The 22,016-nt window shown below is 36.5% G+C and overlaps 1 protein-coding gene across 1 annotated transcript in view; it reads right to left on the bottom strand.

Annotated features, from left to right (window-relative positions):
• Positions 1–22,016, bottom strand: part of galnt17.L (polypeptide N-acetylgalactosaminyltransferase 17 L homeolog) — a 190,472-nt gene that overhangs the window by 35,413 nt on the left and 133,043 nt on the right. Inside the window, exon 6 of the mRNA XM_018246941.2 lies at positions 11,458–11,575. Coding sequence (XP_018102430.1) covers positions 11,458–11,575 — 118 coding nt within the window. The remainder of the gene's footprint in view (positions 1–11,457; positions 11,576–22,016) is intronic.

Here is a 22,016-nt window from a genome sequence, read left to right on the forward strand (position 1 = left end):
TTCCATATGTGTGTGGCTGTGCCAAACAGGTAAAGTCTAATCACAATGCCAATAGTGCTAATTACTGAGCTGTGTGCTCCAGATGTTTTGACAGCTGCAAAGGGCTGCTGGGAAGCCATGACAAATTTAGAATGATTGCAGAAAAAATCACCCAATTGATAAAGAAATACTCCAGTGTTCAGTGTTTTAAATGCAAAAATGGTGCTATATCGTATATGTATAATTAGAAAAACATGCTTCTTAATTTTATCATTTGATATTTCTAAATACGTTCACCATCATGAATTTTTTTGAAGTGGACAGACAGCAGAGGAATGTACTATGGTATGCCAAACTGCCTTTGTATAATCAGAAATTCAGAACATGGAATCAAAATGTTGGCACATTCCGCCAACCCTTTCAGCTGTTACTCTGCTTGTAAAAGAATTTCTAATGATAAAACCTGTCACACCAGTAATATGTAAGTGCTAAATGTTAAAAGGCATTCGGGGTTTCAGCACCCAGTCACTGTCACTATGATCTCTAGCTTGACAGTTCCATAGCACTAACTATTTAAATTTATCTTTATTCTTTGTATCATAAAAAGCCTCTCTTGGCAGTTTTAAATAATCATGTCTGTTTTATAAGGCTATTTCCAGCAACACTGATTATTTATGCCATGCAAATTCAAAAAAATACAAATACTTACATACTATATTCTATCGGGGTTACTTACTAAAACTCAAGGTTTTTATTAAAACAAAGTAGACCAAACTCCAATACACAAATTGAAATCGTATTCATAATTCTTCTTGAAAAAACACCACCACAACAAAATCAAGCGTCAATTACAATAGTACGACTTCATCGAATTGTCTCTGCAAAAAAATGTATCAGATTATAGGACAAAAATCCAGACTTTATTGGATTATCCAGCACAGACACAACTTCAGGGACATCTGCCATTGATTTCTACATGACCTCAACAGGTTTGTGATGGAGTATTTTCGAATTTTTAGCAGCTTTGGGGTATAATCAATATCTAAAAATTTGAGTTTTTTTCCTTAAAATATTCAAGGTTTTCCCCTTAAATAAAGTAACCAGTTAAATGTGACATTTAATGAATGGGCCCCTATATGTGTGTGTGTGTGCATGGACATCATGTGAGCCTAAAGGCATAGTTCAATTTTAGATTTTAAGTATGATTTAGACTTTTAGTATGATGTAGACAGATATTCTGAGACAAGTTAGAAATTGGTATTTTTTAATTTGTATGTTTTTTTTTCAGTTATTTATCTTTTTGTTCAGTTTGGTATTTTAGCAGCTATCTGACATCTCTGCTCTAGTACAATAGGTATTTGGTCAGCACTTGTACCTTCCCATTCACTTCAATCTAGTCCCACAGTTTCCACCTCCAACTTGTTTGCCAAACTTTGCGTCATAGACATCACCATTCATGGATTTATTTTCTTTAAAACGTCTTTATTAAGACATGGGCTCTGACCCAAACAATTGACTGTTTGGGTCAGAGCCCATGTCTCAATGAAGGCATTTTAAAGAAAAGAAATCCATGAATGGTGCTGTCTATGATACAAAGTTTGGCAAACTCTGCCACTAGTAATTAAGTGGCATCAGGATCAAATACACACAGATGACAAGCATATTTAAATTTTCAACCACTATACAATCATATGATTCGATGAAACTCCCTTGATGGCAAGTGGTGCAGCTACTCTTAACCTGAAGTGGCAAATGTTTGAGCTGTCACCCTGAATGTACAGAACAATAAAATATGTCCATTTATGTGGATGTAAATAGAAGTCAACATATGTAAGAATATTACATTGTCACTTTTAAAAACAACATATGACCTGCCTACATTTATTGGGTCTAGGATGGTAAACTCCACTGTAAGCCACTTGGTTTACAATCTATCTCTGCAGAAATCTAACATCCATTCTTCTAATGCAAGGTTGCCCATGCTAGATTAGTGTAGGGTCCACTTTTAATGATGTTATTGCATTAGGGTCTCCCACCTCAGGTGTTATACTGCCATGGAAAATGCAACATCATTACATTAAACCGAGAGACAAAACATATCGCTTTATTGATCTAACTATTGATCCTGATCTAACTTTTGGGTACATTGCAGTGCTATCCAACTTTGTACATGTAGTGGGTAAAATCTTTCTTATACCACATGCTTAAAGGCCAGAATCTACTAAAATTATGATAAAAAAAAAAAAAAAACATGCTGCGACTTGCCTAGAAATGTAAATTCCACTGATCTCCAATGAACTGATGTGACTTTTGTACATTAATTGGTTACTAACTATTTATATGAGCGTGTTTTTTTAGAGAAACTTCAACCCATAGTTCCTGGGACCCAATCACTTGCAGGGTCGATTTTCTTTATAGTTATAGTTGTGTTTCAGTGATGTGATTGGTGAAAAAATATATATCCAACAAGCTCAACATTTTGTCCTAGCAAAACTTGTCCTACTTACCTCTTAGTTGATCATTTGTGGAGCTTGGACTAAAATTTTGGCAATAATCAATTATTTTTATGGGGATCCCTATATTAATAACTTGAATGAGGCCCCAATGTTTGATGGTTGCCCTGCTCACAGGCCTCCCTTTGGACTACCCTGTTGTAATGTATTGCAGCTCTTTCCCATGTCCCCAGCTTTCTGTAGAGTGACTTATTCCTAAATCCTTGTAATGAAAAACCCTAAAAGGTGCTTGTAAACTGCTGGAAAAAGAACATAATATTTTAGGGACAGAACCCCAGACTGGTGCCATTTTAGGTGAAATGGAGATAACTGTGTTCCTTATTTCAAACAGATAGCTGCAAATTTTCTAGAAGAAAACCAGTGTTACATGCCCAAAAGCTTGGAACAGAAATGAAACATAGTTTTACATTAACATCTGTTTAATGGCAAAATGACCTTGACGCTTAGAAATTATAGGCTCTTTTATCCCTTGGCTACAATACAGTGAAACATTTTTGTCCAAACAATAAAAGGAATGCTAAAGGCCCACTATTAATTCAAATTCAGTGGCACGGTAGTAATATAAGGTTACAGGAATTTCATTTTCATAAGAAGACATATTTTCTTCAGAAATTAGCTTTCTGAGAAAGGGTGCCTGTCCTATAATTAAGGCAAATATAAAGAACCATTAGAACCTTTCATGGCAGATCATGATTATCAAATCATTTTAGAAATGCCAGGTACAGTACGATTACACAATAAGAATTTAAAGTGAATTAAATAGAAAGTATTAACTTATTTTAGTGAGAGTCAATGAAACAACTCTTTACATATGAATTATAATATAATGAAATTTCTTAACTCTAAGCTGTAAAAGCACATACGTTTACAGTTCACCATCATAATATAAAACATGGTATGCAAATATAGCTTATATCTCTCACATTTAAGCAAATTTATATGCAATATTCCAAACATAGATTTGTTACACTGTGAAATAATACTGTTATAATTGTCTTGTTCTTTTTAGTCCATAAGCAATTGCTAAACTATAACATCCAGTATCATTTGGCTGCTAAAGTCAAAGTCACAGAAACTAAACACCAGATAATAGAGTATTTTTTTCCTCTATTGTGGGATTGGGGCATAGCACACCAAACCCTACAAAACACCAAATAATGATTTTCAGGTGACGGTTTATCATGTTGGATTTGCATCTCCTTCTATCTCTCCAGGTAGTGTGTTCGAGACCTGGTTGGCCATCCCAATTTCTGCTCAGTCTAAAGGTATTTCTTTTTGGTGCCAATTTGTAACATTGATTTTAGAAAAATGCCTCTATTTTGGCGGAAAATGGTGGCTCAGTAGGAGTAGCTGCTACAACAAGCTGTTGATGTCTTTTGTGCCCTAATACTGGAATGTTTTATTAAACCCTTTCCTTGTGGGTCAAATGGTGGTGGCTCTTTTTCTGCTATTTTGGAATTGAGTACAGTATATGGATATTTAATTTAAGAACATTGTGGTCATTCACTAGTGAAATTTGTAGATTATTTTGAAAACTGAAATGGTCTTTCATAATAGTACTATTTCAAACATTATATTGCTTTTAGTTGTCAAATGTTGCCCTTTATTCATTTAGATTCACATTGTTTCTATGATGATTTTCATTCATCCATGAGATACAGTATCTAGTAGAAATAAGTCTAAAGCAACTGGCCTTTGAGTGCTTACTAAATCTCAAACAATTGAATTTTGGAAATTAATTATAATTTGTGAGTTTTAGCACAATAAGGCATGCAACAATCCAGTCCCATACAGTGTAATGATGCATTTATGGGTCTTAATAATACAAAAAAATACCTTTTATTAAGACTTTACTTCTGTCATCTTGTGGACCTTTCTCAAGACTAACAGACAAGAATCAATAAACTCTCTAATTCTAATTCTAAAAGAATACTAGGTGAAGGAGAAGTTAGATGCTAAGTATAATCAATCTAGAAATATCAGAGCTACTTAGAAAAGCAGTGTAAATTTCCAGTTAGGATAGTAGAAGGTTAGTACCCTTGTCAAAGTGTTTAGAAAAACTTCTGCAGCAATGCCAATCCACTGCAAATAAGACTAGGCTGTACTGGCAGCTCACAAAAAACTCCAAAAAGTAGGAAACACTCTACTGTCAATCACAATGGAAAGAATGTTGTTAGCAATAAGTACTTCTATCATTTGGTTTATAGAAGGTTTCTCTGTATCTATAGCAATACACAGAGACAAACGTAAATTTCTGATTTGTCCCCTTTAGACCAAGCCATCAGCTTATCTGCCCATTTATGGGGCCGTAAAAGGGGCTAATCTGACTGATACCTGGTCAAAATCATCAAGATAACAATCAGGCAGGTTTAAAAATCCCTTTGGATGAGGAGTGCATTGTCATGCTGATGTTGTCTTCAGACTTGCTGAATTTTTTGTGTGTATGGATGCTAGGTTTTCATTTGGAGGGGTTGAACTTGATGGACTTTGTCTTTTTTCAACCCAATTTAATTATTTAACTACTATGTAACTATACAACAGTCTCTGTAGATCCCAACAGTCTATGTAGACCCCAATGTTGGCCCTAGGAAATCAGCCCAATTTAGCCTAGCCTAGTGTGACCAAATCAGGCCTGCTTAGCCAAACAGTCGGATAGATTCAGTTGTTTTCCAGGAATGACAGAAAGAAAAATGGTAACAAGTTTTATTTGTTTTTTTTTCAAGCTCATTTTCCTTGTACAATTCAATGAATAGGACTTGTATTGACCATACTGTTTGCCTATTGTTTTAAAAAAACAAAAAAAACATGGGTTTGTTCTTTCTTGAGCTAAAATGGGCAATCAGGGAGACTGAAGCTGCTCAATGTCTGGTGATAATGAGGCAGATAATTGGATTACCAATGCACTGATAATACCCCCGCATAATGGACAAAACACAGAGTAACTTCAGATTCCCTGTTTGCACTATTTATCTTGAGAAATAACAATAAAATACATTTTTCAGGATTAGCAAAAGGCAAAATGTATGTTCAACACTGGAACTGAAACAGCTTATTTTGACATATATATGAGATTTTGAGTGTCTCTAATCGGGCCTCAATACTATGTGACATAGAGGAATGAAGGTAGAAGGAAATCAGATGTCTGCTTTCAGACTAGGGACCAGTAAATATTACCTGCTTATTGTACCTTTTGTTACACATCCCTTTTAAGTGTGTTTTTATTTTTCAAGATTATGTAGCCTAATAAGAAAAAGTGCAAACATTTCCACTGTTTCCACAATTATTCCACCACTAAGAGGAAAAAAATAATTTGTTAGAGAAGGAATTAACTTATCTAATTAAATTGTACAGACAGAAAAAAGGGACAATGGAAAAAAAAGTGTTTGCCTAGCTATAAACATTCTTTTTCTAAGATCTTGCCATCAACAAAGAATTAGCAGAAATAATGCAATCAAAGAAGTTTTAATGTCTTCATTGATTAAATAAATCTCCAAGAGGCAGATCAAATGCAGATAATTAACCATGCGAAACACTAGTTAGAAGTAATCAGAAAATGCTTTCCCAAGGCAGTTTACATTCGCAACTGATGATAACGTGCACAGCTAATCACAAAGGTCATAATGATTTTATTATTAACTCTTAAAGGAACAGTTCCGTGTAAAAATAAAAACTGGGTAAATAGACAGGCTGTGCAAAATGAAAAATGTTTCTAATATAGTTAGCCAAAAATGTAATGTATAAAGGCTGGAGTGACTGGATGTCTAACATAACAGAACACTACTTCCTGTTTTTCAGCTCTCTAACTCTGAGTTAGTCAGTGACTTGAATGGAGCCACATGGGACACAACCACGGGGCACATTTACTTAGCTCGAGTGAAGGATTAGAAGGAAAAATACTTAGAATTTCGAAGTATTTTTTTGGCTACTTCGACCTTCGACTATGACTTCGAATAGAACGATTCGAACTAAAAATCGTTCGACTATTCGACCATTCGATAGCCGAAGTACTGTCTCTTTAAAAAAAACTTCGACCACCTACTTCGCCACCTAAAACCTACCGAGCACCAATATTAGCCTATGGGGAAGGTCCGATCGAACAAATTGCAGTAAATCCTTCGACTTCTATATTCAAAGTTGAAGGATTTAACTTTGATTGTCGAATATTGAGGGTTTATTAAACCTCGATATTCGACCCATAGTAAATGTGCCCCTAACTGTTCAGTGAGTTTGCAATTTATCCTCAGCATTCAGCTCAGATTCAAAAGCAACAGATATGAACCATGTGCCCCCCCTCAAGTCTCTGATTGGTTACTGCCTGGTAACCAGGGTAACCAGTCAGTGGAAACCAAGAGAGCTGAAAAGCAGGAAGTAGTGTTCTGGCTATTATGTTAGACATCCAGTCACTCCAGCCTTTATAAATTACATTTTTGGCTAACTAGTTATAGTGAAAACATTGTTTATTTTGCACAACCTATCTATTTACCCAGTTTTTATATTTATACTGAACAATTCCTTTAAACCTGCTTACAAAAAGAAAGTGTTACAACTAGCAAAAAACATCAGGGCGAATTTACTAAAACAGTGCATTGTACAAAGTTCAAAAAAACAGGTGCAAATTGTTATATTTTCTCTCCACAATGCATAATTATGGAGGGGCAATGATTTGAGTCTGATTTAATTGAGCAGTGGTAAGTACAGGGCAGCATGAATCTAGGATGTGGGTCTCCTCTTGCACATCCCTTACTTTTAAGGTCCAAGCAGGAGGCACTGCACCTTTTGCATTAACTTTCAATAGTTGTTAATTTAAAAAAAACACACATTTTTCGTGATTTTTGCATTTGGAGTTTAGTAAATAACCCCCTATGTGTTTTTAAAATTGCTACAGAGCCCATGTCTAATATCTAAATCTGTATATTGATCAGAATTTCTAAAATTGATATGACTGAAACTTTGTTAGATATGAATATTTTTGTATAAAACCATTGCATATGAAACGTTGAACGCTATTATATTTTTGAATCAAAATGATTTAGTTTCCTTTCAGATTCTATTTTGAATTACATTCATAATCTTGCTTAAATTGAAAATGAAATATTGCTCTAATAGGTATGACATATAACAGAGCGATTTCTTTTTTAACATATTCATGTGAATGAGCCAGTAATTTCCAGCACTGTATAACAACGACCTACACACAAGGAACACGTTTTTTAACATTGGTAATTTTTATTGAGCGGTAACTGCTCAGTAAAAAAAAATAAACACACAATGATTTGCCAATTTCTGCTGAGCTCTAACCCCTCATAGAACACAATGGTGTTCAACATATTCTTCTGCTTTGTTAAAACACTTTCCTGACATCAGAAAAGTATTAATAAATGTGAAAAAATTATTCAGGATCCACCAGTGTGAATTACAAAAAAAATTGCCTCACAATGGTTTAATACACATAAAAAAGTGACTTTTAAATTATTTACTGTATAGTACTTTCAAGACTGTACCTGCTGATATCCTAGACTAATATATGCTGTTATTCCAAGTACATTTGTTTTATTTTAGTTATCCAAGCAATGCTCACATACACATAGCGTTGCCACCCGGCTGGTATTTTACCGGCCTAGCTGGTAAAATACCTGCTAAGGCCGGGGCAGGTATTACAAATTTACCGGCAATGTAGCTGCCGGTAAATTTGTAATACCCCTTCTACCCGCCTTCTGACCATTGTGAAGTGGCTCCACCCCCTTTTACACCATGACCCGCCCCCTTTATGTCACAGCCTGTCCTTTTACATCACAGAGTACAGCAAAGGAATTCCAACGGCACACAGGACTGTGAGAAATCTTCAAAAATGTATTTCAATGCGGAGTGCGATGCAACGTTTCGGGGAGTAGAACCCCTTTGTCAAGCAAACCCATGACAAAGGGGTTCTACTCCCGAAACGTTGCATCGCACTCCGCATTGAAATACATTTTTGAAGATTTCTCACAGTTCTGTGTGCCGTTGGAATTCCTTTGCTGTACTCTGTTGTGGGGCTGCCGAACCTCTGCCAGTGAGCACCAGGCATATTGCTGTTATCTGTTGGGTGTGCGGGATCCTGCTTTGTTCCTAGCTTTTACATCACAGACCATCCCTTTTGTTCCCGTTCCCACCACGGGCTGGTGGAAATTTTATGAAAAGGTCGCAACCCTACATTCAACATTAGCTAAAAGAGAAATTTTCCTACGCATCTCCTTTTTGGCCATGGGACCTCCAGGCCCCCTCTGAGCCAGCAGCTATCAATTGTTGTTAGGGGGTGTATAATAATGTTCTGGGTGAATGATGGCCCCCACAGTGAGCACAGCCATTTTTTTGGTGCTACCACCAAGTTGGTCTTAAAAGTGGTAACATGGGTGTGGTTTAAAGTGGGTGTGGTTTAAAGCAGGGAGTGGCCAACACTGGCTTCCATTATCGGCCCTCCACCACACAAAACAGAAAAATTCAGTACGACAGTAGTTGGACGGCACTGATCTATGGTATTTGGATTTTCCTTATCTGTAACCTTTGTAACTTATCAGTTATTAGTGATGTAAGAAGTTGTCCATATAAAGCTGGTAACAAATGATGATTCTTTTAAGCTGTTTGTTAGACATTACAATTGTTGTGTGTTAAGCTGGCCATAGATGCAAAGATAAAGTTGTAAGAATCTTTGTTTTGTATGATATTCAGATCATGTGTGGGTAGTCCCCACATTTTTGTGCCATGGCGATCAATTGTTTAGTCGATCAGACAGGTTAGAAGACCAATGGAAAAAATGCTTAGAATTGTCCCTTCTATAACATACCAAAAATTAACTTAACAGTGAACCATTTCTATTATTTTACTTTTTACTTAAGGTGGGGCAGGTGATACACTTCACTTTAATAAATGTACTGCCTTTTCTACTTTCTACAATTAGTGGCAAAAAGAAGTACTAGAGCAGTGCCATACGATCCCATTAACACTGTAGAATTAAGCTCAACAAAAGATAATTGAACTTGGTGACAGAGGTTCTGAGAATTCAATCTCTGTGTAATAAAACATGAAAAGTTAAAAGACTAATTACATTGTCTTTAAGTCACTGCATTCAGATTCACATGCAGTAAATGTACAGAATTTACAGTAATGGCATATATTGCTAATTGCAATGCACACAAGCAAATTTTAAATGCACCATTAATTGTATGTTAAACTTCACTTTACAATTCTATAAAGACACCCAAACCATACAGTAAAATTCTTTACAGTTACATTTACTGTGCCTGTTGCAAGATTATTGCTCAGCTTCTCAGATTTAAAAATGTACTTTAGTACTTTCCCACTTACATTTTAAACCCCTGGGAGCTTAGCACCTGTACTGAGTTATAAATGAAGGCATAAGAAAGAATATATAAATGAATGTACTAGATAAAGTATAATGGCTTACTGCAACGTACATTTCACTGTGGCATGCTAGGAAGCCTCAGGAAGTTTTTTACGTTTTTATCAGCTGTCTTGGTTTTAAAAGTTTGAAAATGGCTTTGATGGGTGCAAGACATTTTCTATATGCTTACTACATCATCAAGCTCTTGCTCAAAGAGCATTCAGTGTAACAAATAATTGGTTAATTTGTGGAACACCAATGTAAAATGCATCACGTTTTTGCGCATCTTCATATGTTTGTACTAAAATACAGCAGAATTATGGGATGAAACAGGCAATCAGTTGCATTACCATTACAAAATCTGTGTATTTTGACATTTTGTCCCATAACATTTGAAGGCACTGTAGGCTTAGAATTCTTTAACATTCTGACATTAATATTTATAAGCTATCGAGCAATGTGAGAATACTAATGGAGAAGAAGCATGCAACATAGACATCTAATATTCTCCCAGCAGACACTCCTTATACAGAATCTTGTTACTCTGGCTGCCATAGAGAACTTTGAAGTTTATAAGCAGCTAGTCAGGGGCAGATTATATAGGTCATTTGAGCCATAACTTTCGGCCCATTACTCTAAAGGGCCATAGGAGAACATGCAATAACTACAACAAAATTATTCCAAAATCATGTGACACAAGAGAGAAAATAAGACCATGTATACATTGATGCAACTTTGCAGTTTGAGAGAAAGAGAGTGAAAGAGCACAAGCTAACTAGCAAACAAATTCAGCTATTCAGCTGTTATATCATATTTAGTTGGGCCTCCACAATCACTTGAATGTGGTAAACATATGATTTTTTGAAGTAGTTGTTGCTGAAACTATTTTCTGGTCCTCCAAAAATTCTGTATCTTTAATACACTACAAGATTAACTACATACAACCTAAAATTACTGATATTACTTAAAGAGGGGAAACAGTAGTTTTTTTCAAAAAAAATCCCCCGGCCAGCACTAGGCTACCCAGTGGCGTAACTAGACGTTACTGGGCCCAACAGCAAATTAATTTTAGGGCCCCAAACATATCCAGAGGTTGTCCTGTTTTACCAAAATGTATTGAAATTCTATATGAATTTGAGCCTCATGGGGCCCCCCTATACCTCCTGGGCCCCCTGCATCCGCAGGGTCTGCTTCCTCTGTAGTTATGCCCCTGAGGTAACCCACACTGGGAGGGAGCTCCCAGTACGAGTGGCCATGTTGGGGCACAGGCATGTGTATAATGAGTGAATGCCAACTTGCTTATTATGCACATGCACTATGTACAACACGGCCACTCCCACTGGGAACTCCCTGGCTGGCAGGGGTGAATTTTTTTAAAAAAAAACTACTGTTACCCCCCAACTGGAGTGTGTGCTCTATTAGCCTGCACCTTTGGTTGGGGATAATATTTTTGCCCAACAGGTGCTACGAATGTAGTAGAGAATTGTAGAATTATATCAAAATTACTTTATGAATACAACATTTTGATATAAAAAAGTAATTTATTTTACAAAAATAAAAAAATAAGAAAAAGAAAAGTTGCCAAACCTTAATACCAAGCTCAATATTCTCTCCCCCATATACATCCATTCCTGGATCTAGAAGACCAATTTCTCCAAAGAATTGTCTGTCCACCACAAAAGAGCATCCGATCATTGCTGGTGTCCTGTATCAAATGATTAACAAAACAAATAAATGTAAACAGTATTATAACCCAGTGTAAATATTAATGTATTTATGTTTATCTCTTAAGGGTGTGGTGTATATCATAATACTCGCTAAAAGTAAAAATGAGCCATGAGGCCTTAAAAACGCAATATGCATGTAAAATGTACAATGTAATAATCTAATGAAGAACATTACATTTTTAAGAATTTCAGGACATATTGCACTGTAGAATATTAGTTTTCAGACTTCCTTTGGTTCATAAAAAGGTTGTAAATATTTTTGTAAGCCTGTCTACAAAAATGTTAAAGAACAACTGAAACTAAAGGGCATATTTTTATGTGAAAGAGTACTTTCGACTGTTCATAAATATTTAAAATGCCATGTAATTTCAGAAAAGCGGATCAAACTAAAATCTTGTATAAATTCAGAATGTGGTCTTTAGGTTTTGAAGTTCTTTTTGAAGAGGGCAAGCAGGGTTTAACAAAAGAAAACAAACTATTTCACTGAAGTGACTTGTTTTAACATCAAAACAGAATTTACTGTGAATACAATTTTGACATGAAGTGATGTTGAGACATTCCGGGTTTTTACTGTACGAGTATCACTTTCAAACCTGGAGGTATTCTCACATTTGGAAAGTCGACTCTTGCCCCCAACCAATGAAGCTGTTATGGTACGATTCTCACAGCTGAAAACACTTTTTCATTTATGATTCAACCTATAAGTTGTTTACCCTACCTAAGTCTAATGTCATTGCAGCAGCTTCTGGAAAAGGGAGGTCAGAGTGTGATACTGGTTAATAAGGGGAAACTGGGGGAAACAATATTTTAATAGTGAGAATAGTACCAGGAACATTTTTAAAATGTTCTACCTTATGTACAGTAAGTGAAATGTTTTTATATTTTTATAGCATTTACCTCAGTTTTACAAAGTACTACTCCACTGAGACTCTGATATTCCAGCAAGAGTGAATAATTCCATGCCTCAAATGCTTTCCACCCCAAAAGGCAGGGCTATATTTATAAATAGGCAATTGGGGACCCATATATAGGGTGGTGCAGAGCTAACTGGTTCTTCAGCTTCATGTACTGTACTGTACTATGCATGTGCCAGAAGCCAAAGTTGGTGGTAAACGAAATACAGCCTTGCCAAAGGGGTACCCTTTGTTTCACACACTGACTTTTCATTGAACATGTAGCAGTCTAGATCCACCATAAAATACAAGTCTGAAATGCACAATTGTCAAAAAGAATTCATAGCAGATAGAGTCCTTTATCTCACATAGCCCAAACTACGATCCAGGTGCTGTTTAAAGGTAAATAATTCATTGCTGTAACTTTTTTTTTACAGTTTTTAGAATATTTTAAATAATGTATTCATGAGCGCCTGAACACTTTTTGCCTGGCTGAAACCAACAGTCACTGACAGATTTCATCTGGTATAAATGATTAATTTCAGACTGACTTTGCTATGCACAATTAAAAAAAAACAGAATGGGAGTTGTTTACAGTAGGAAAAAATATTAGGATAGGGAAGTATACAAATAAACTATTTATAATAGAAGGATTTGAAGTAAAAATCGTTCGACTATTCGACCATTCGATAGTCGAAGTACTGTCTCTTTAAAAAAAACTTCGACCCCCTAGTTCGCCATCTAAAAGCTACCGAAGTCAATGTTAGCCTATGGGGAAGGTCCCCATAGGCTTGGCTAACTTTTTTTGATTGAAGGATATTCCTTCGATCGTTGGATTTAAATCCTTCGAATCGTTCGATTCGAAGGATTTAATCATTCGATCGAAGGAATAATCCTTCGATCGTTCGATCATGCTATCTGCGCTAAATCCTTCGACTTCGATATTCGAAGTCGAAGGGTTTTAGTTCCTAGTCGAATATCGAGGGTTAATTAACCCTCGATATTCGACCCTTAGTGAATCGGCCCCTTAGAAAAATGCTGTAGAAGGTCCCCATAGGCTAACATAGCACTTCGGCGGCTTTAATTTGGCAAAGTATTGAAGTCGAAGTTTTTTATAAAGAGACAGTACCGTATATACTCAAGTATAAGCCGAGCTTTTCAGCATCCAAAATGTGCTGAAAAAGTCTACCTCGGCTTATACTCGAGTCAGCTGAGATTGCAGTCACTTTTAATCATTCCTATACCAATAGTTCGCTTGGGGAGAGACTGCAATATCACACAGCGCCCTCTGTTGGTTATATGAAAGAATAACAGTGCACCCTTTGTTGGTTATATGAAAGAATAACAGTGACTGCAATATCACACAGCGCCATCTGTTGGTTATATGAAAGAATAACAGTGACTGCAATATCACACAGCACCCTCTGTTGGTTATATGAAAGAATAACAGTGCGCCCTCTGTTGGTTATATGAAAGAATAACAGTGACTGCAATATCACACAGCGCCATCTGTTGGTTATATGAAAGAATAACAATGACTGCAATATCACACAGTGCCCTCTGTTGGTTATAGGAAAGAATAACAGTGACTGCAATATCACACAGCACCCTCTGTTGGTTATATGAAAGAATAATAGTGACTGCAATATCACACAGCGCCCTCTGTTGGTTATATGAAAGATTAACAGTGATGGCAATATCACACAGCACCCTCTGCACATGGTAGTGGGACAGTGGGACAATGCACACAGTAATCCGTTTGGCAATTCTCTGTCACCATCAACTTTGCAAAGAAGTCTGGTTGATCGCTGGGGGGGTCGCTTTGGCGGAATGTGTGCTGCTGGAAAACAGGGCTGTAGTTGTGTTTAGGCTTATACTCGAGTCAATAAGTTTTCCCAGTTTTCGTAGGTAAAATTAGGTACCTCGGCTTATACTCGGGTCGGCTTATACTCGAGTATATACGGTACTTAGATTATCGAATGGTCGAATAGAACGATTTTTACTTCTAATCAAAGTCGAAGTAAATTCGAAGTCGTAGTATCCTATTCAATGGTCGAAGTATCCAAAAATTACTTTGAATTTCGAATTTTTTTACTTCGAAAATTCCCTGGAATTCACTTTGACCCATAATGTTGAAATAATATATTTCTGTGATAAATAACGTAAAATGCAGCAAGCCAGTGGAGATATGCAGTGTGCATCTTGGATAACCAACCTAATCAGAAATGTTCTCTTCTTTAGGATTGGAGCCACTAACCTCTTAACATCAATTATTCCATTTTCCAAAAAAATTAAAACAAGTAAAGTGTATATTTAGTTAGATGTGTATAGAAATGGTCTTTACTGTCTGAACTTGTATTACAGTGGGTGGACTCCCAAATGAATGTTCACAGCTTACATTTTAAAGTGGGATTCTAAAAGTTCAATCAGAATTAATGAATCATTAGATTAGATAAGCTACATACAGGGAGGCAGATTTCAAATCTAGACTATATACTCTTGCCAGAACTATGTTTACTTCCCGATTAAGATGTGATCGCTCAAATCAAATGACTTTGACTAGCTTACTGTGTGAAGACATCTATACTTACTGTGGCTCTGTGTTGCTAATGCTTGCACTTGTTTACAAACTCCACTTGGCATGAAAAACATTAATTTGCAACTTCAGACATTGTGAAAGACAAAGAGTCCATTTACTTGCAAATATCACTGCTTAGAAATGTTTCCAAGACTGCAGCCAAGCACTGTGCAGTAGTCAATAAGTATGATATAAATGTTTCAGATATTTTCTTTTGTCATATAGATATGGCTTATATCTTTGATCCAGTTTTTCCATATTGTGATCTCCTGGAGGCTCCATACAGTTACATTTAATGATGTAGCTGATCAAATGTAATGGGACACAATTTATCATTGTAGCTTTGTTTCCTTTACCTAACTGCTAACCATTATACTACTTCCTCTTGTTAATCCTGTAGTGAATAAACAACAGGCTTCCAACTGATCATTTCATATTTTATAAATATAACTATAAATGTTGCTAGAATTCCAACCATTAGGCACAGCAGGGATATGGGGTTTTGTAAGGCATCCTTTTGAATACTTGGAATAAGTCTTCCATCATCAAGCATAAAACCCACTATAATAATGTATTTAAAACATGACTTTGCCATACATAATCTATTAGTTTCATAGTATTTTTTTTACAAGTACAACATGAAACTAACTGGGGATGGGAACTATTTGTCAGGCTCCCTCCAGTGATTACAATTCCTGAATTTATTACCTGTTTGAATTCTCCTTATCTCTGAAAAATTCAGTGGCCAAGTAGAACAAAAACTCAGAATTTACTAAATTGTGTATGTACATCTCCTGATGCAGATTCTGTATACGCTTGGCATCTGTAACCAGGCTGCATCTTGGCACTCTTCTTAATTCACTGTCTCCTATGCTAACAAAACCTTATCTCCAGTTCCACTTAATGTGGGGGTGCCGCAAAGCTCTGTACTTGGTCCACTGTTGTTCTCTCTGTACTCTGTCTTTGGGAGATCTCATCCGATCATTTGGCTTTAATTATCATCTGTATGCTGATGATACCCAAATATATTTATCCACCCCTTCATTAACAGCTGAAAGAGAGGCTCAAATCTCTAACTGCCTCCTAGCTATCTCAACTTGGATGAACCAGCGCCACCTCAAACTCAACCTAACAATAACTGAACTAATCATCTTTCCACCTAAGCCTGGTCCTACTCCCCTTTTTACTATCTCTATTGATGGCATGCTCATTAACCCTGTCAACTCAGCAAGCTGTCTGGGGGTAATCTTTGACTCCTCTCTCTCCTCTCTGATCACATCAACACCACTGTCAAAACCTGTCACTTTTTTTTTTACGCAATATTGCCAAAATCCGTCCCTTCCTTTCACCTGCTACGGCTTCCTATAAAAAAAAGAATAACTTATAAACTCCTCTTCATAACCTTCCACGCCCTTCATTCCTCTGCACCTAACTACATCTCATCTCTTGTTTCTAGCTGAAACCTCCGCTCCTCTCAGAGCAACAGATTGGTTGTTGCCCCCACTACTGCTGTTTCCCATATCAAACCCTTCTCTCTTGCTACTCCTTATATTTGGAATGCCATTCCTGAATCTCTGTGGAGAGAATCCTCCTTCAGTGTTTTTAAAACGAAACTCAAAGACTACCTCTGGGAGCACCTGGATAACACCTGAACTGGGAACTGGCACTTATATAACAGTGTAACAAACTGAAACCTACAGCACCTTAATACCCCTCTGAATTGTGTCTGTATGTTACCCTCCCATTTAGACTGCAAGCCCTATGGGGTAGGGTCCTCTAGGGTCCTTTTGATTCCTTGAAACTGAGCACTTAATCTTTATTGTAATTATATTTTATATTTATCTGAATTGTATTTTTAATAATGCACCTGTTGTAACGTTTTACTTCAATGACCCCTTGTTTGTTACTACTAATTTATTGTTTTGCTGTACAGTGCTTTGCCCTCAAGGAGTGCTATACAAATAAAAATATACATACATACATACATAAATACATACATACATACATGATCCTGGGCACCAGGCTAAAATGGCCATTGGGAAAAGGTTGAAGCTTGGTGTTTTTACTGTATACCCAAACTGGTGCATTTTTCAGTGAAGAGGGGTACAGGGCTGGACAACATGGTCAGGGATTGTAATCAACAGGCAATGGCTTACAAAAAAGCACATCCAATGAGTTTTCCTTTTCTGCACATGCCCATGGTCTTCTCTTCTGTGCTTCTCTGTCAATCACCTAAGCTTAGGGGCCAACTCACAAAATACTGTATATAAAGACTGTACATTAAAAGTCATGATGCAAGGATGATTAGTTATTAGTTCCGATTCTCATTACATGGCAACTCAGAATCCAGTGCAATTTGCATTTGAATATCATAATCAGCCCTGCCATTTCAGCTTCTATGACAGGCAAACCTAATTTTCTGCTTTGATGATTTAAAACAATCCCTTAGCTCAGAGCACACTAAGCATATATGTGTCATTGACACTCCTATCAAGATGCAAGATGGGGAGATCCTGTGCACAATTTCAAAGACCTGGATCACAAGGCTGCTGAACCTTCAAGCTGGTACAGTAAGTTCAGTATATAAAATATAGCATTTTTAGCCGTGTACAATTTTTAGGGTTTAGTTGTCTTTTAATTTTTACTGGTGTTTTACTTGTGTTATAAAATGTAATACTTACTTGCAAAAAAAAAACATGTCTTCAAATCAAGTATACATTTTTCATTTATAATTTGATCAAGATTGGCAGTTTTGGTACTGTCCCATCATCCAAAGTACTGCAGATCAATTGCAAAATTAATCTTAGTGAATGCATGCACTTGGTACATTTGAAGGTGTATCATGAATTCCATGGCCCTGGGTCATTCCTGGATATTCAGTACAGTGGGCCCACAAATAGTACTAGCCGATTCTGAAATACAGGTATGGGGCCTGTCATCCAGAATGCTCCGGACCTGGGGTTTTCCGGATAAGGGATCCATCATAATTTGGAGCTTAAGTCTACTAGAAAATCATGTAAACATGAATTAAACCCAATAGGCTGGTTTTGATTCTGATAAGGATTATTTGTATCTTAGTGCGGATCAAGTACAATGTACTGTTTTATTATTACAGAGGAAAAGGAAATAATTATTTAAAATTTGGATTATTTGAATAATATGGAGTCTATGTGATACAGCCATTCCGTCATTTAGAGTTTTCTGGATAACAGGGTTCCGGATAATCGATCCCATACCTGTACAGGGATTACCTTCAGTGCTGATTTTGCCACTTGATAGCAGCATGCATTACACCAAATGACTTCCTATATGTATATTGACTTTGACCAGATTCTCTCAATAACACTAGCAAAAAAAGCAAATTGCTGAGGTACTGGATAACATATTTTTTCATACAGCACCAAAGCCTTAAATGACTGCCATATTCTTGTAATATATTCTTTAAATAGTTCCAAACTGGATCTACAAAGTATTTAATAAATAATTGTTTTTAAACACAGGTTTAAATTGTAGCATACAGCAGTACTCTGGAAAAAGATACTGAATATAATAAAACTGTTGCCAATTTAGACTTATTTTTTCAAAAAACAGCAGTAATTAAGAATGAGCAATGGAGTGCACAGATATGACTAACTTGGAACACTGTATTAAATAAACTTCAGGACTCATTTGCAAGATGAGCGGTCATACTAAATATTTTGAGACAGGTCACAACACAATTTCGAGACTAACTACATGCTGTTAAGATCCTAATTAACAATATAGCTAATATAATTACAGCAAAGTTATGCTCTCCGATGCATTATAAATCGGTTGAGTTGCTATCTTGTGTGGTGAATTTTAAATTCAACCAATAGAAACCATGCATTACAATTTCTTACTGCAGAAATGTAACAGCTAACATGGGCTACACACATTTTGTATTTATTGCATGTGAAATCCATTCTCACTGATTCTTAAACCTTTCGATTTGGTACAATAATTTGAAAATATTCTTCGTAAAGTAGCAAATGGTGCAATGAAAAACTCATACTCTATTATCCTAATCTGTTTGAAGATGTAAAAGGAGGCCTTTGAGCTCAGTTTATTACTGAATGTTAGCCATAAATCTCATTTATGACACCACTGGCTTTCACTTTTAGCAATAATGCAGCTTTTGAAATTAAATTATAATTTTCATATACGAGAACATTTTTTTCTGTTGCTAAGCAGTAGTGAAACACATTCAGAGACAAACTAACAAACAAGTTCTGATATCAATGCCCACACTACCATACAATGAAAAAAGATCAAATGAGGTAAATATATATATCAATATTAAAGTACTTTCACTATAAATGACTGAATAGTTTTAGAATTTGCAAGACTTATTTCAAAACTAACATGACATAACTGACAAACATTGATTAACACATTCATGCAATGAGCCAGTGCAAAATGCTGTGTATAATGTGAACACAGTATTATTAGAGAGGGGTTTCTTCCTATGCCTGTTTTGTTGAAGGTGGTGATTTTCATGCTACAGCTTGCTTAGCAATAGTGGTTCCCCTGTTGCCTTGCCAGATACTGGTGGTATCCCCACATCTAAAGACAGGGTACCCAGGAGGGTGGTCACTGCTTGGGGCCTTGCTTAAACCTATTACTGGTGGTTCTGCCTGCCTTCCCACTTGAAACATGAGAACCCACAATGGTGGCTCTGCCTATAGCACGGGTGGTTCCAAAATCTGCTCCTGTTCTAGTTTCTACTCCTGCAGACCCCAGAAGGTGACCCCTTTCCAGCACATTTAAAAAAAGCTTTTAGGATCTTGTAATGCTCTATGTGATGACAAAGATACTTTAAGGTTAGTACCAGAGGTTCCTGGTGAATTTGTGTTTATCTGTCTTTTTTGATACTTTCTTTGCTACTTCTGCTTTGCCGTGTCTAAGAATCATTGCCTTGCCTCATCTGTATTTTATTCCTGCTCCAGTCTTCCCTGTTTGATGCCCCCCCCCCCCAAGTTTCCTGCTTTAGTATGCCCTATGCTATGCTTACTCTGCCCCACTCCAGTCTGTTCGTAGTTTCTTCTTTGAGCCCAAACTACCATTTGCTTTGAAGACTTACCCCTTTCCCCAATCTGAGTATCATGGATTTCCCCCAGTCCCCAAAATCCACTTCAGAAATCCCTTAAAGGAGACATGTAGGAAAAATGAAAAAACTCTAATTTTGTAGGCAATTATAAGTAATATATGGTGTTGCTTTTACATGGTGCTAAAAATCTATATTATCGCCCCTTTATTGGAGCTCCCTGTCCGTGTCAAATGAGGGGTAGGCGTGCCCTAACAGTCCCTGCCAGAAGTATAGTAGGAGAGGGACAGCCAATTACAGCCCTGCAGTCACACAAGCACAGACAGGCTTCAGTTCCCTATCAGGTCCTAATTGGTTTCTGTCCTACAGTGCAGTGAGCTGAGAGCTGCCAGCTCCCCTGCACAGCCTGGGAATTCAGAGAGTAGGAAGTGGAAGAGAAGGGAAGGATTATTAGGGTTTTGCAGAAATATTCACTAAATCAGTCTGAAACACTACTTTTTTAAGCACAATTTTTTTATATTTAAATGACTATAAGGCACTGGTACATTCTTATTTTTTACACAATATGTCTCCTTTAAAAAGGCATATAATAAAATATTCGGGAAAAAAAACTGTTTTACTTTTTGTTTGAAAAGAGTAAAATATATTTTTTAAAAATCTAGCTCAGAAGTAAATAATTTACTGCTAAAATCATAAAATAAAGATTGAAAAAAAAATTGAAAAGTAATTTGCTAAAGTCATCTTTCCTTACATGGACATTCTCTTCCATTCTTCTATCAAATGTGTTTAAACTATAAATATAAATCTTTTAACACATGTTTAATAAGTGCGAACCTTAATGCTGTGCTGTCCTCAAATATCCTACAATTATACTTCCACTATTCTCTCTGTATTTAACACAAAGTACTGTAAAACTTAAGAAATATCATCCTGAACACCTCAATAATTACTGTACATTTTTGCATACAGATGGAAAACTTTTTAACTATACATGTCTGTCCATGGAATTTATTTTCAAGAGATAATTTATACACTTTTTATTTAAAATATTAACATTAATTTTATGAATTGTTGTACTTTGGTGCACTGTGTGACTGTGTGATATATGTAACTGGGCCACATATCTAGTAACTTAGTTTGTGACTGAGCCAATAGGAATATAAAGTTTGCTTTACTTTCCCTATTTTAGTACGACAGATTAATCTGCTTGTAATAAAACTGACCTTACTGTTTGCTTGTATTAGGGAAATAGGACTGTAAGCTTCATTGGAGCAGAGACTAGTGACAATTTATACAATTTCTCTATACAGCACTGCATAATCTGATGGACCTACATAAATAATTACAAAAGATTCTAATTTGAGGTACAGTCAGCAAGCAACATAAGTTCAAAGCAATGGTGTGAAGATTTAGAGCTGAAGTGTGCATTACAATCATGAGTAAATCATGATTTACTTAACAAAGTTCAGTACTTTAGGTACTGTAAATCTCACAACCTAATATTTATAATCTATTTACCAGGACCAAGACTATTCCCCTTCTAACTCATCAGAAAGTAAAGTGAATAATTCCACCCACCAGTGGCCTCCTCCATCTATCCTGACCCCTCTCACCCTCTATGCACCTGCCTTCTTTCTCCACACTTCTCTTATTTAGCCAGGGTTTACATCATACCCTCCCTAGTGAAGGGACCCTCGTGGTTAACTTGGTTTTTCCACTGGAGCTTAAAAGAGGAGAGGCAGCCTTGGCAGCTGCTGGTGCCCTAACATTATCAAAACCTGTTAGGGGTTTTGATAACCCTGGTTGCAAGAGCCACAGCACTAAGCACATAATGTCCATAAGTGTTCTGGTAGCAAGGCAGCATTGTCCCTACTGTCCATGGG

This window comes from Xenopus laevis, chromosome 2L (genome assembly GCF_017654675.1).
Source record: "Xenopus laevis strain J_2021 chromosome 2L, Xenopus_laevis_v10.1, whole genome shotgun sequence".
Lineage (NCBI taxonomy): Eukaryota > Metazoa > Chordata > Amphibia > Anura > Pipidae > Xenopus > Xenopus laevis.